The 15,625-nt window shown below is 44.8% G+C and overlaps 1 protein-coding gene across 3 annotated transcripts in view; it reads left to right on the forward strand.

Annotated features, from left to right (window-relative positions):
* Nucleotides 1-47: 47 nt before the first annotated feature.
* Nucleotides 48-15,625, forward strand: part of LOC135396831 (tectonin beta-propeller repeat-containing protein 2-like) — a 35,170-nt gene continuing 19,592 nt past the window's right edge. For 2 of the 3 annotated variants that reach the window (XM_064628033.1, XM_064628035.1), the window contains exons 1-10: nt 48-433; nt 530-891; nt 4,704-4,823; nt 4,917-5,048; nt 5,677-5,834; nt 5,910-6,089; nt 7,258-7,505; nt 7,930-8,331; nt 10,792-11,632; nt 13,074-13,283. In XM_064628033.1, coding sequence (XP_064484103.1) covers nt 427-433; nt 530-891; nt 4,704-4,823; nt 4,917-5,048; nt 5,677-5,834; nt 5,910-6,089; nt 7,258-7,505; nt 7,930-8,331; nt 10,792-11,632; nt 13,074-13,283 — 2,660 coding nt within the window. In that variant the 5' untranslated portion in view covers nt 48-426. The remainder of the gene's footprint in view (nt 434-529; nt 892-4,703; nt 4,824-4,916; nt 5,049-5,676; nt 5,835-5,909; nt 6,090-7,257; nt 7,506-7,929; nt 8,332-10,791; nt 11,633-13,073; nt 13,284-15,625) is intronic. The other variant, XM_064628034.1, reaches the window with a different exon arrangement.

Consider the following 15,625-nt stretch of genomic DNA (forward strand, 5'->3'; position numbering starts at 1 on the left):
AACGACCTTTTTGTTAAAACCTGCTGAATTAAATGAACTCTTAGTTTTCTTTGCAATCACAACAACCAGAAGTCACAACAACACAACTCACGCTGAACCGCTTTGAAACTTGCATTGTGATGTGACAAGTAGTGTAACTATAGGCCACGACACCGTGTTAACCGTCAAATATACACAAAACGATTTCGTGCTGAAAGTGCTCTTTTGTGCGTTACATGACTGCGTAGTGGCTTTGATTGGAGTCTGTCTTGAGGTCAAAAGTTCTTTGGTCGTCTGCTTCCATTGTATGTATTACGCACATCAAGAACTTGTCGGCTCGACTGACTTGTTTTTACAGATCATCATGAGTTTGCGCAACGACGACCGGTCCACAGCAGAGAGGAGGAAGGGCGCATACTGTGTTTTCATTTCTTCATCAAACTGAATATGTTCAGTGAGTAATCGTGCCGCAAGAATGTCATCAGTGCGATGGCAGTTTGCTGATAACGCCAAAATGTAGGCGGTATCAAAAGACACCTCACGTTTACAGGTACTTTATTCAATACGAATCCTGAAGAACTTTCCGGCACGGCTATGGACACACCCAATTGCGAAGTCCCAGAAGTGGGAAGTGCAGCAAGTTCAGAGAGTTCGAGTACAGAAGACTCAAAGGATCCACAGACAGTGACGAGGAGCGTCAGTGAAGTACAACTCAAATTTTTGAAGGAATTCGCCCCCCAAACACACATTCTGAGGCACATTCCCGAGCAAGCTCAGAAAGGACTGAACAAGTTTGACATCCGTCTTACGTGTCTCAGCGTACTGCCAGAATTTATGGCCATCGGCTCAAGCATTGGCATGCTGTACCTTTACAACAGGAGAAGACATACTATGCAGAAGCTAAAATGCACAGTAAGAACCTTCTAAAGCTTATATTCCTTTATACGAATGAATGTACTGTATAGTATGCATTGCATTATTGCATACACCGTGAAATGCTGCTCACATGACTTCGCTCTAATAAGTGACAGATAGGTGAGGAGTGCTCTACCTATCGGCCACGGGCATTCTGAGAGGGCGCAGAGGGGAGGTATTTTATTGGACACAACGTTACATTACACACATTACATTGAAAACAGGACTAGTGGAAAGCCCAGCGAGTAGTCCAAACAGAAATTACTAAATGCAGACATGCAAAAATCCATCTTGCATCGAAGAGATAAAAATCTTGATACAATTCACAAAAGCATCTTGGAGCATATGAAACAGAACACTGTCCAAATGAGAGGATAGAGAGGTAGCAAGCGAGCTGGTGGTATAGATCCATAACTTAAAAACCCGAGACTGGGGACCAAAAATTACAACAGAGACAAGGAGCTTGTCTGTGTCGTCGTTTTTTGTCCCCCAGTCTCGGGTTTTTAAGTTAGGGGCTGTCCAAATGTTACGGCTAAGGTTCAGCATTTCTGGCATTTGCCGAAAAATGATGGAAGACACCCGCCAAATATTTTTTAAATTTTTTTATTTTTTCAAATTCGGCATGTTCCGAAACTGTCCGAATTACACTCTTGCATATGGTGCCACATGCCAAAAATGCAGGTACCCGATTACACTTTGCTTCTTCTGGGGCATCACATTTTCGTTTTTCCTCCACCTCGTTTCCAAGCAGAGCTGCTACCCTCTAGTTCAGGGAATAACCTTCCTCAGTAACACTTTGATCAGTGGGTCAAGAGGGTTCAAGTACAAGTGGAACCCTCAAACAAAGGAAAGGAAATTCTTTGCGTTCTCAGTGTCCTCATACCAAGCTGCTCTCACACCATAGCCCTTCTCCCTAGTGATTCTAGCTGCCAGTTTTTTGGCATCTATTCTTTGCACACATGTTACAAAATATTACAAAATTACAAAAACATCCGAGTTTGACAAAACATATAAATGCCGAATAGCGCCCACCGAATCTCCCCAGGAATATATGCCGGAAATGTGGAACACTAGTTATGACAAAGGTGTTGAAAAATGCCCTTTGACGCTGTTTGCAAATTATGTGAAGTTGGAAGAAGAGTAAGAATGAACTGGCTAGTCATTCCAAATCTGCTATTAATCCTGCTACTAGAAGTTGTGCAAAAAATTTTGCATAATCTGAACAACTTTGTATTCCAAAAGATTATAGACATTATGAATGCTAATCAGAGGAAAAGCAAGCAAAACTGACTCATCGATTTATAGTCCGCAATGCCCTCTTCTGGGCCAAGTACGGTGGACGAAGATTACTGAGATAGGTGAGGCGATATATACCTCAAGTGCTTGAGTCATATGGGAGCGGATAAGGGTGTTGTGGCGTAGCAAACAGTGAAGTGTATTAAAAGAATTCAGATGTCCAAGCTTAGAAAGGGCATAAAAACGAGACGAAATTTCACTTCAAGCACAATTAATATTTCGTTGTCAGCGTAGACCTTCATGCACTATAATACCTAAGATCCAAACAGTAATAGTGCAGAATTGAATTGATTGCTCGTTACTGTTGCTGATATTTTTCTTTGTAATGTAATTTCACCGCCTGCTTTCGTAGCGCCTGATCACTGCACTTGTCTAGCAATATAAAGGGCCGTATTCTTACACGATCTTTGACTTGAACCGCCAGTCGAACCTTGAGACTGATTTTCTGTTTGAAAACTCGACCTTGACACAAAACACCCCTGGAACGGATAAAATCCTTCTTGCTTTCCTTATGTAGTACACAGTAGCGCAGGTATTTCTTTGAAGCCCAATGGCTTCCCAAGTGGAGGAGCGTTTTAAGTAGCACAGAAGTCATTTTTAATACCCTGTTTTCTTTCTATAAAACTGTTAAGTAGGCCAGTAAAATGCACCATGAGAAGTAATTCACCCCACAGAGTCATAATTATCGCAGAAATTAAATTTAAAGTACGCCGCAGAAAGCGACCATGCGCAAAAGTGGTGGAGACCAGTACCAGCGTGTGACCTTGCACTGACGACACACCATCCATGCTCAGAGAAATGTCATTTGCTGGTCAGCTGGTCAGGGCTCTGAAGAAGCATTGCACACAGGGAGACTCTGGTGGGACAATGAAATCCTCTATGTGCACAGCCACCCTTTCAATCCCTAATATCTCCCCCCTTCCCCCCAAAACCACAAAAGGAGAAAGCCCTCAAACACAAAAAGAAAAATGCAGGCGCTGATGTTATGCCGTCGTCTGTTGTCCTTCTCCTCCTCGTTGCACAGCTATAATGCACTGCTGTGCGAAAATATTTTGCATGGTGACTCCAGGTGGACAGCTTCACAGATGAGGCAGGATTTCGAGCGACATTAAGTGCCATCCTCATTGCTCCTTTAATGACCCTTTCAATACGTTTCGACAGTTTACCTCTGCGCAGGGGCAGTGATGGGGAGTGTTTGAAATACCGAGTACTACTTTGAGCATATTTCTGAGTACTTGTACTTTACTCTTCATACATTTTCCATTGAGTACTTTGTACTGTACTTCAAGTACTTTTCTTTAGTACTTTCCGATCAAGTACTCAACTGGACATGCAAAGACAAAAGAGCGGAAAAAGTCCAGTATGTTTTGTGTCTTGAAGCAGTATGTTTGAACAAGAAAATAGATTGTTGTCCGTCTTCATCGTTTTCCCAAGAGATGCATGAATGAATAAATTGGGAAATAAAAATACTTTCCACTAGCACAGCTGGTTGCCTCTGTGGATGTGAGTGAAAATTCTGCCATCTGTTACACTTCTTGCTGGTGTGTAAGCACTAACTAGGTGTGCTTCAGAACAACCATCTGCAAAAAAATGTTTGCACTGGCAGTTAGCCAATCAAAACATAATTGCTTTATCAAATTTTATCTCCACAAAAACGGTGACACGCAGTGCTTGCAAACGTTGCAATGTACTTGATGAGTACTTTTCCTAGTACTTTCTTCTCTTTTTTGTTACTTTGCATTAAACATATTCCTAGTACTTTGACTTCACTTTCAGTACATTTAAAATATGGTAAAAAAAAATAGAAGTACCACCTTGTACTTTACATGAAGTACAATTTTGAGGTAGTTTGCCCATCAGTGCAGAGGATAAACTCTGGAGAAACGGCGTGACAAAGTGTTTTCCCACTCACTAGGCAGCAATAAGGGTGCGCTCGTAGTCTGGCATGGGTTCGCAGTAGGAGCCACATGCACCTCAACCTTGATATGGTACCCCCACGCCCTACTAGATTATAACGACCATATCATAGGCACCCCTTCCCAGCGCCGCATTGGAAAGCTAGCGGTGGCGCTACTCATCGGCCCGGTTATTGTTTCCTCAATTTCTGCATTACTTTGTACTTCAGCTTACCTTAGTATTTTTGTACAAGTGGTGCATGTCCCACGGGAGATGCTTCTCTCTGAAGTTGATTATCATCATCATTCTACGCGTTTTCATAAGAGTTGTTGCTGTCATCTGCTACGTTAGCCATATGTCTGCTTCTGTTTGTTCAAAATTCAAATTTCCATTGTCCAATCATGATGCAGACCTCACGGGCCGATGAGTAGTGCCCCTAGCGGATCGTGCAGACGGGCTCTTCATAGGGGTTGCCGATTATGACATGGTCGTTATAATCTAGTAGGTCGTCGTCATCCTTCTTATTTGGGAGAGGGACACTGGGGAGCTCTGCAGACAATTAGCGTATTGGAATTTTATTGGAAGCACGCAAGACATAACCTTGTTTCTCTGTACAGGATGCATCGAATGCGATCACATGTATTTCGCTGGTACGTTCTGTGGACTTCATGCTTGCGGTGGGCTGTCAGAGTGGTCTATGTGCAGTCTACCGCATTCCTGTGGATCCACGTGCCACAGTAAGCAATCTAACTAGTAGCTAGTGTTATAATTTAGCAGTTTTCATGTTTTTGTTTTTTGGTATACCATCCCATACATGTTGCTACGTGCAGATGGAGCAGTACAAGATAGACCAAGTCCACCGCAACGCCGTGACATGCCTCTGTTGGAGTCAAAATGCCATGAAAGTGTTTAGTGGTGACACTCGAGGATTGGTTGCCTGTACCCACATCGACTATGAGCTGGTATGTTTGGATCGGATTAAAGTAGGTTTCATCACAGTGACGAAGAACATCTTTACTCTCATTAATAATGTCATGTATCAATAAGTGAATACTTCTGAGCAATTAATGAGTTATTCACAGTGCTCCTAGTGTTCAGATCTTACATTTTTCCAAATTTGGCTTGTAAAAGTTGGCTGCTATAGTATATATACTCTGGGAAAAATTGGATATTTCTGGCAGACATTTAGATTTTCAGCAAAAGCCATAAGCCTAGAGCATTTGATATTACAACAATCATATTTTGAGTCTGTTCTTCTACAATCTTCTAGAGGAACAGTCTCTGTTCGATATATCAGTGGCTTCCAGACGAGAGGCTTTTGATTCGGTCTTCCTTCACCGGATTGCTGGATCTGGATAACAGCGATCGGGATCCAACTCGCTGGAGAATGTATAAAATTAACGGTTGTTAGCTGTTATCAGCTTTGAAACGAGGCATGCCAGTAAGCAGCCAAAATCATGGCAGAGTTAATGCTTTTTGCTGCGGGTAGCTCATGACCTGCTCATCATCTGCAAATGCTTCTTGCTGTTATTTTGTACTTCACAGTATAGTGTGTTGTGGTGACTTTTCACTTTTGTAACTTTTTCGCAGCATGTTAGCAAGAGTGAGGAGGTAGTGGTGGAGGACTATCCCATAGTCCAATTGGACTACCACTCTCAGGTGCTTTTAGTGTCTACAACTCACAGGGCTGTACTGTGCCACCTTTCAAGGAACAGCCTCATAGCTTTGGGACAACACCCTAGAAAAAGGTACTTCATCGTTTTCTGTGCTACTATATGCAAATACGATAATAGAAAGCTTGTGATGGCAACATTCCATTGCAGTCTGGGCAGTTTTGGAGCAATTTTCGCCCCCGATGCAGAAGGCCAGAAAATAGTGTATGCCAGCAGGCCCGGCATGCGACTCTGGTTAGGAAACGCCAAAGGGACTGTCACAGAGACAATGCTGTTGCGAGACGCCCTACCTCTCTGCACACCCCTCTCACCCCTGTTGGCCCTGCCCAGGTGTGTGCTCAGCAAGTTATGTCTAAAGCCCTCAGTTTTTTGCAGTGGCAAATTCAAAATTCCACGGCACTATCTTGTAAATTCTGTGATGTTCTGCGGCGAGCAATCAACGGCTGCTTGAAACGGGAAACACTTTATTTTCTCAGATAATGTGGGAACAAAAAATATTTTATAAAATTACAGATTCAAAGCGCTGTTGTGGTCCAACATTACATACATGATATCTTGTGTACTCCTCTGATGCGGCCTGTCGACTGCAATCATTTTATGCCTGCTGAAAGATCCTTCAGCATCTACAGAGTTTATAGGAACTTTATAGGAAGGAGTTTACAATACATGCCGTGGGGAAGTTACATATTTGGGACACTCTTTTTTGTTCCTGGTCTGTAGGCATTATTCAATAGCTTTAACTTTTTGGAGGCAACCTCCCAGACATCAAATCAAAATCCCCCACTGCCACTGCTAAGCTGCACACGGGAGGGGCGCAGCCCCTTCCTCAGACAAATTATGCACAATAAACTTGGGCTAATGTTATCTAAATCTAAACTACAATCTGTGTTTGTCCTGCAGCGTGGACAAATTCGTAAAGCATGCTCCAATATTGTAGAGCAGACTTCACCTCATGCAGGGAAGCGTCAGGTGAAGCCCACTTTCGGGAGGTGTCGTTCATATTCGGCGAATAGGGTTTATTCACTGACGTCACCTCGCCGTCATACTGTAGGTCCCTCGAAGTTATGTTCCTGCATTCGTACGCTGCCATACGCTTTTTGGACGACTATTAACGAACTTTCGACTATGTCGAAAACATAGAAATTACTTGGATATGGTACAAATCACACAGCACAATAATTTTGAAACGCCAAATATACAGTGACTGCGATATGGGTAATGACTTGGATGGGACCTACAATATGGCGGCCGATGGCACCACATCACAGCACATCTGCTTGCTAGCGACAGTGGCGGTCTCCTACGGATGACGTCATGTGAATAAACCCTATAGTCGAATATCAGGAAACCCGAATATTGGGTATTCGATTCTCAAATCGAATACTTCGAGTGAAAACTTCGAGTGATTCGATTATCCGCACACCCCTAAAAATGAGGGATTCCGTGAAATTCGGTGCCAAACGAAGGATTCTGCGATTAATTCCGCATATGCTTTCAGAGCTACGAACCAGGATCTGCAAGAGTGCCAGTTTGGCCCTCTCCTGCTGCATGAACCTCAGCTGCTCCTCACATGGAGCTCAGAGGCCCTGTTCCTGATAGATCCACTGGCAAGGGCCTTTGCTGCTGTCTGTACAGGCATGACGAACATCCATGGTGTGGCTTCTTCTGGGAATGAAATATTTGTTTTGATGGGAAAACGGCACCTAGTGCGATTGGCTCCTTACCCCGAAGTAATACCCGAGCAAGGTACCATTGCATTTGCACTTATTAGCTAAACCACTTACTCCTCTCTGATGTGCGGGCAGACCTGTGTGGCAGTACTGCTTGCAGCAGAGTTAACATAAAAGCAGCTTCGGCCTGCAGAGGGACTGTCCCACTCGTGTTACAGGGTGGGTGTCAATTGTTCGCTTCCCCTGTACGTACCTTCTTCGCATTCGCGGCATCTGGCTAATGATGGATGCCCCCTGTACCATGAGTGGGATAGACTGAGCACTTTCCCCTTTTATTCCTTTCAAGTGCCGCTATCCTAGCGACCCTTTAGTTGAACCCAATTATAGGATTTAACCCGGACAGCAGACTGCTGTCCTAAATTACTGTTTCTCCAAACTGAATACTGAGTAATAAAATATTGGTTTCCTCCATAATTTTTTCATTCATTGTATGATTTCAGATGAAGATGACGGGCTCTTGCCTAACATGAAATCCCTGAGGGAAAGCCTTGCCTCCCCATTTTCTGAAATCGGAGCCCTCATCAAGGAGCACAACCGTCCAATCTCTCAGACTCCTATTGTTCAGCTTTTCAAAAGCAAAAACCACAGCAGCTCTGTCCTGCAGTGGTTCAAAGATAAGACGCCCCGCCACACTATCATCAATGAAATCAGGGCTGATTCAAGCATGGAAGCTTCAACAACATCTGAAGCAGGCAACATCACAGGGTCACATTCAGAAGTGACCCCAAGGAATGGCAACACCCACCATGCTGGGCTCAGCGTGGAACTGCAGGACCTTGCCATAGATGAAGATGAGGCTATTGTGTTCTCGGCCAGACAGCGGACACGTCACAAAAAGCCATGTGAGCTCTTGTGTATGCCGAGATACTGCGTCAGATTCTGTAATCCTACGTCAGTGGTTCTGTAATTCTGCGGGGCTGGTGAAACTGAACAGTACCAGAAGCATGCAACAGGACTTTATGAAGCATGAGTAGTAGTAGCTTGCATCTTGTGAACCCCATCAAAATTCTGTCCTGATATAGCAGGTGCACTCGTGTCTCAAATATTACTCTTGGGGCTAGTGCAGCGGCATTCTGTATTTTTATGCCTCACCAAATTTCTGTAAATTTCTGGGAAAAGATGAGAAGATACGAGAAACGCAAAGGAAGGTAATAGAAGTAGCATCCTCATGCAGTTTCCGTGACCCATTTGTTACGTAATTTTTCATGCTACTCAGTTTAGTGAAATGTGTGTGTTGTGAAACACAAAAAGCATATCACTGGCTTTGCAGTGAGGTTTTCAGTTGGTAAGCCCCTGCGCCCTGATGGTAGGACACTATGTTCCACTAACCTTCTGACACCACTTCCTCAAACGTTGCTCACCTGTGCACTGCTAATGATGTCTAAGGCCCCGGGTTCTCTGCGATTCCGAGAAACATCACAGAATCCTTCGTTTGGCACAGAATTTCACGGAATCCCTTATTTTTAGGGGTGCGCGGATATTCCAGTTATCGAATTCGAATCAAATATCGGTCACTCGAAGTATGTCATTCGCGAATCGAATGCCCAATATCTGACTATTCGCCGACAATACGAACGACACCTTCCGAAAGTGGGCTTCACCTGAAGCTTCCCTGCATGAGGTGAAGCCTGCTTTACGAAATTACCCATGCTGCAGGACCAGCACAGACAGATTGTAGATTAGCTTAAGGTAATGTCAGCCCAAGTTTATTGTACATACTTCGGCTGAGGAAGGGGTGGCGTCCCTACTGTGTGCAGTTTAATGGTGGCAGTGGGGGATTTTGATTTGATGTCTGAGAGTTTGCTTTTAAAGACTCTTAAATAATGCCTACAGCCAAGAAACAAAAAGGGTATCCTGTGACTTCCAAAGGGCATGTATTGTAAGCTCCTTCCTATAATCTCCCTATAAAGTTCCTATGAACTCTGTAGGTGCTGAAAGATCTTTAAGCAGGTATAAAATGATTACAGGTGACAGACCTTGGAGGAGAAATCAAGATATCATGTATGTAATGCTGAGCAACAACAGTGCCTTCAAGCTGTCATTTTATAAAATATTTTTGTCCCCATATTATCTAAGACAATAAAGTGTTTCCCATTTCAAGCAGCCGTTGACTGCTTTCCGCGGAAAATCGCAGAAATTACAAGTCGGTGCCGCAGAATTTTGAATTTGCAGCAGCAGAAAACCAGGGGCCTTAATGATGTCCCAATGATGTCGAAACACCTGTCGAGTGCTGGTGTAGCAACATTGTAAACTCGGTTTAGCAAGTGTGCCATGAAATACAGGGAAGGGTATCGGTAATGGTAACAGAAACAGAAACAGTATATATTACCGAAATTGGAGATGGTAACGATAACGGAAACGGAAACGCATACCACTGTCCTCCATTACCGGAAACAGAAACGGAAACAAAAATTATTGTCCGGTACTGAATTCGGGTAATGGCTATTACTGCTGCGCAATGACATTTTGGTGATTTTTCCTTTTATTTTTGTATTTTGATGACTCCATTCCTTGTAATGCTCTAAGTACTACACGACAGCATGGAAACAAAGCGCAATATTGGATATCGATGGTGCATCACTCACTTACCTACTCGTGACATTACCTACTTACATGACATTAAGACATGAGGCTTACACAACATGGGACTCCACACACTCTACTCCACCATAGCACAGGGATGACAGCGTACGATTTTTAATTTCTATTTTTTACTTTCTTCATTTCACCGTGGCTATGGCAGTATTGTTTACTACTGAGAGCGCCTGCCTATGAATGCGACATTGGATGAAAGTACGCCCATCTTGGGTTGCTGGACTCAGAGTGACTGAAGACATGTTCCTGCACTTCTTTAAAAATCTTGCAAGATGTGCGCATCCCAAAGACGTAAAATTACTTGTGTACTGTGTACGCATGACACCAAAGCAGCACTTGGGCAAAACAGGGTGCTGACAGAGCCGAACTGGCTGTCCTCCCGCAACTCTGTAACAGCCGTTCCATTACCGGAAACAGTAACGGAAATGTAACGGAAACGAAATTAAAAGCTGGTATCAGAAACGGATAACGGAAACGAAAATGTAGCAGTACCGAAAATGGAAACAGTAACGAAAATGGAAACAGTGACGAAAATGGAAGCAGTAACGAAAATATGTCCGTTATCCTTCCCTGCATGAAAATGCCATCCCTTTGACGCACTGATGACACACTTTTGCATTGCAGTGTGTGCTGTTTATGCATTGATTGGCTAAACCTTTCATGAATGTATAATAGAGCAGCACCTCTTTTGCAATTCCCATTTGCAGCATTCCACGCCAGCTCTCCATTGCTTACTTCAACATCTGATGATCACCAGAGGGATTGGGCTCAGGCGACACCGGTGCCCACTTACGATCAAGTCATTGCAGCACAAGAGTGCCTCCCTTCTACCATCGACGAAAGGTCACTAGTGCATCCGCCACCTCCTTACAACGGCCCTGAAGACGCAAAGGTGTTACAGATTTTGAGCTGTTTTGAGAAGTCGCAGCAGAGTGACTTGGAACATCATTCTTCTTCTCAAGACTCTGATTCACCTACCAGTGCTGCTGTGCCCACTGAAACGCCGCTTCTCTGTGCAGCCAACGCTGATATCGATAGCTCCGTCGAATGTGACGACGCTACTGCTCAAACCAAAATCCCTGATTCTGACAGGGAAAAAAATGACATCCTATTAGAAAAAGAAAGATGTTCGAGCTTTCCCGAGGATGACATCTACACCCGACACCGCCATACTTCGGAAGTTTCAGTGTCACCTGTACCCGTCATTGTTGATGAAGAAGACAGCCCAAGCTATGGGTGCCAGTGGATGCGTGTGCGGAGTCCAGGTCCCGTGATGTCATTGGCAGTGTGTAATGGCTATCTATGTTGCGTCGACGCGAGGGAAGTAATGTACTATTCAAAGCAGTGGGGACGAGAGTTCACGTGGAAGAAGGCAGCTCGGCCGGCAACACGTGTCGCATTGTCACCGTCAGGCGAATCCTTATGGGTGCTGTACAAGGACAAATTGTACGCAGCAAAGTCTCCAATGAAAGACAAGCCATCGGCTGACACGTGGGTTCAAGTGGCAGAGGACGTGTCCAGCTTTGCTGTCACCGAGAGAGCAGCATGGTACGTTAGTGTAATCATCACGACCTACTAGAGTATAGTGACCATGTCATAGGAACCCCTTCCCAGCACCACATTTGGAGGATAGCGGTGGCGCTACTCACCGGCCCTGTTATTGCTTCCTCAATGTCTACAGTACTTTGTACTTCAGCTTACCTTAGTATTTTTGTACAAGCAGTGGATGTCCCACACGAGATGCTTCTTCCTAAAGCTGATTATCATCATCATTCTATGCGTTTTCATAGGAGCTGTTGTTGTCGTCTGCTACGGTAGTCGTACGTTTGCTTCTGCTTATTTAAAATTCAAATTTTCATTGTCCAATCATGATGCAGATCTCGCGGGCCGATGCGTAGCGCTCGTAGCGGATCGTGCGGACGGGCTCCTCATAGGGGTTGCCGGTGATGACATGGTTGTTATAATCTAGTAGGTTGTGGTAATGATTGATTTCGAAGCCATATGGCACCATACTGCAGCTACCATCAGGAATCTTGAATAATATCAGCCAAAATATGTACAGGCATAAGGCTAAAGTACAAATACAAAAATTTAAGGCGATTAGTGTAATTAACGCAATGACAATGCATTAGCATTAGACGTTCGTCTTGCTTCTGATTGCTTCTCTTCTGCTTCGTTTCTGCTTCTTATGTTTTTGTATACTTTGACTAGTATTTTGACTAGTAGAAGGTCTGAGATCCATTGGAGAACGTTGCAGTTTAAACTGCCACACGACATGAGAGACAAACTCAGCCACTCACGAAACTCTCGGAGAATGCACGAGACACTTCTCAACATGTCCAGAGACGAGGCGCAACTGACAACAGCTCCAGCACCGGCTGACGAGCTTCGTGACGGCTGCGCCGCAGCTCGGCGCTTCCACGTGACGGAGAAGAGCGAATCAGCTTGCGGAGTGCAGCCTGATTTGCTCTTCTCCGACACTTGCCATGCTGTACATGGACACCTCACTTACCCCGCTACGATGCTGGCTTTTCTTCAAAATGGGGCTTCTAATTCTAATGCATTAAAAGGAGAAAGTACAGATACTTGCCCTTGTGAGCATGTTCAAGCAGTCCAAGTGCCGTTTAATAGCTGCTCCAGGAGCACGAAACACGGAGCGCTCGAGAAGGAGCAAGAGAGCAGCTACTCAACGCGCCCATTGTCACTTGGTATAAAACCTGAAAACCTAAAAAAAACTGGTTTAACTGTGTTTAACCCTGAAAGACAAGGCTCTATATGTGCCGTGCTTCAAGAACTTATATACACGACTTGACTTGAAGTAGTGCATGCCTCGAAGAGATTTATGTAACTTAAGAATGTTGTGTAGTGGGAGGGACATCTACACATGGCAAACATGAGTACAAGTCTGCTCACACATTGTCCAGTGTAACCTTGCCGGAATCATGTCTTCATGGCGGCTTTACACCGCTCTACTCGCTGTATCGTGCAGGTACATTGCCTCCAACACTACCATCTTCATGTGTCCAGACACATCATCTCCAGACAATGTCCTGTTTACGTCGGTGGGATGCTTCTGCAGGGCCCAGTCCGTGACCTGCTACCAAGACCACGTTTGGGTCCTCACAGACCAGGGGAGCCTTTTGACACGATTGAACGTGTCATCCACTAACCCAATGGGAACTGGTTGGGCAGATTTAAAGTAAGTGAAAGACGCCAGTATTTCACTCACTCTATTCCGTCCCAAAAAGTTGTGAGGCTTTTTGGCCCAATGACGAAGGGTTAGGGTCTTCCAGTCGAAATACAATCATACGGTGGGGTTATAGGCAGCATTGAGTGGGACATCTTTGATGATCAGCATAGTTCTTTCAGTTCCATCTCTGTGAATTGCAATCAAACAGTGGTGTGGAAGTTAATATGAACCATAGAATGGATATCTGAACGTGTGTCTACCGTCTTGTTGTTGATGACCCTGACATGCTATATATGTCCGTTAGTCGGGCATGGGTTGTTTGTAGGAGGGTGCTCAATCACATGCTGGTGTCTGCGCCAGCCAGCTCAAATTGACAACTGACCTGCGCGAACCTGACTTCAGAATTGGGGGATCTGGAGGGGTGGGAGTGTTGCGGCAAGGTGGTGTGCCACTGTTGGTTGTTGAGCAGCAGTTGAGAAATGGACAGGTCCACTGGAAGGAGGTTGAGGCAGTAGTTGCTGCTAAATGTCTGTTATGTTGTGAAAAGAGGAAGACGTGACAAGGGGGGAAAAGAAGAGGAGGTAAAAGAAACAGAGTGTTCGATAATTCGGAAGAGAATAAAGTTAGTAACTACGTCGTGTGGTCGGAGCTCGCTCTTACAAGATACAACATATTTGGCGCAGTCGACCTATAATGAACCTACAACCTCCGCCACCGTTTCTGGCTGTACCTGGTAAGCCACTTATTCCCTGGCCGGAATGGCATCTACTATTCGATACGTACTTGGAGGCCTCTGGAGGCACGCGTTTCGGAGACGCCAGGAAGACAGCCGTCCTGCTGAATTACCTAGGGGTAGAAGGGCAGCGGATCTTCCGTTCTCTACCCGAGGTGGTTCGCCCGTATGCTCTACCGGAAACTTCAACCTCTGAAGGCTCAACTTCGAGTCACAGTTCCTACGCCACAGCGGTAAGCAAGTTGACCAGCTACTTCACACCGATAGTTAACAAAACAGTCGAACGCTACAAATTTCGGCAAAGGAGCCAGTTTCCTGGTGAAAATATCGAAGAGTACGTAACAGCATTACGTGCTTTAGCGTCTACATGCAGATTCAACGATCTCACAGAAGAAATGATATGTGATCAACTAGTTGAGAAAGTTGCAGCAAAGCAAGTTCGTGATCGCCTACTGTTGGAACCTGACCTTACGCTCAATACCGCTATCACTATAGCGTGTCAAGTAGAATAAGCTATGCGGGAATCTCGCATGCTTTCAGCCACCTTGCCTGACCAGATTGAAGTAGCAGCGATTAGCAAGCAAAGACAAGTGAAGAAAGTTAAAAACGCTAAGCATACATGTTACAGATGTGGTTCTACTAATCATCTAGCGAATGATCCCCTATGTCCGGCAAAGGACAAACTCTGCAAAAAGTGCAACAAGAAGGGACACTTTGCGTCCGTCTGCAAGAGCGCCCGTCCTACGAAAGAAGTTAAGAACATAGCGGAAGCACAAGTTCTCACAACGGGTCCGACAGAGCCTATATACTGCGAGATCCGAGTGGAGGGCACTCCTATACATCTCCTAGTTGACACGGGCTCATCGGTATCCATCATTCCGAACTCATTATTTCAAGCCAATTTCGAGCACATAGCATTATGCAACAGTTTGACGCAACTCACTGACTATTCTCGAAAACCCATACCAGTACTGGGAGTCTTCACTGCGAAGGTTGCTTTTGGTGAAAGACAAACAACAGGACACTTTCACGTTGTGAGACAAGGATCAGCAGTTCTGGGCTTCGATTTACTACAAGCGTTAGACATTTCTCTCGAAATTGCAACTCGAGAATGTCACCAAGTACATGCTATGAATGCAGATACTGTACCTCAGTACGCTCTCAAATTTCCGGCCCTATTTTCAAGTAGACTGGGAATGGTAAAAGAGTTTGTGCACAAGATCAAAGTAAAGCCCTCAGTCACTCCCGTGCAACAGAAGCTTCGTCGTTTACCTATTGCAATTAGACACAAAGTGTCAACGGAATTACAAAGGCTAGAAGAAGCGGGTGTCATTGAAAGTATTGACGCCTCTGAATGGGTATCTCCGGTAGTGGTCGCTTGGTGCAAAACTGGAGAGATTCGCCTATGTGTGGACCTCCGCCGTCCGAATGAAGCCGTCGTCATCGATTCCCATCCACTCCCTCACCCGGAAGAAATTTTTCATCAACTTTCTGGAGCAAGGGTCTTCCCTTGCAAGCTGCCCTTGGCAGAAGAGAGTAGAAACCTCACAGCATTTATAACCCCCAAAGGTTTGTTTCGCTACACACGTGTGTGCTTTGGTCTCTCTTCAGCAGCTGC

This window comes from Ornithodoros turicata, chromosome 6 (genome assembly GCF_037126465.1).
Source record: "Ornithodoros turicata isolate Travis chromosome 6, ASM3712646v1, whole genome shotgun sequence".
Lineage (NCBI taxonomy): Eukaryota > Metazoa > Arthropoda > Arachnida > Ixodida > Argasidae > Ornithodoros > Ornithodoros turicata.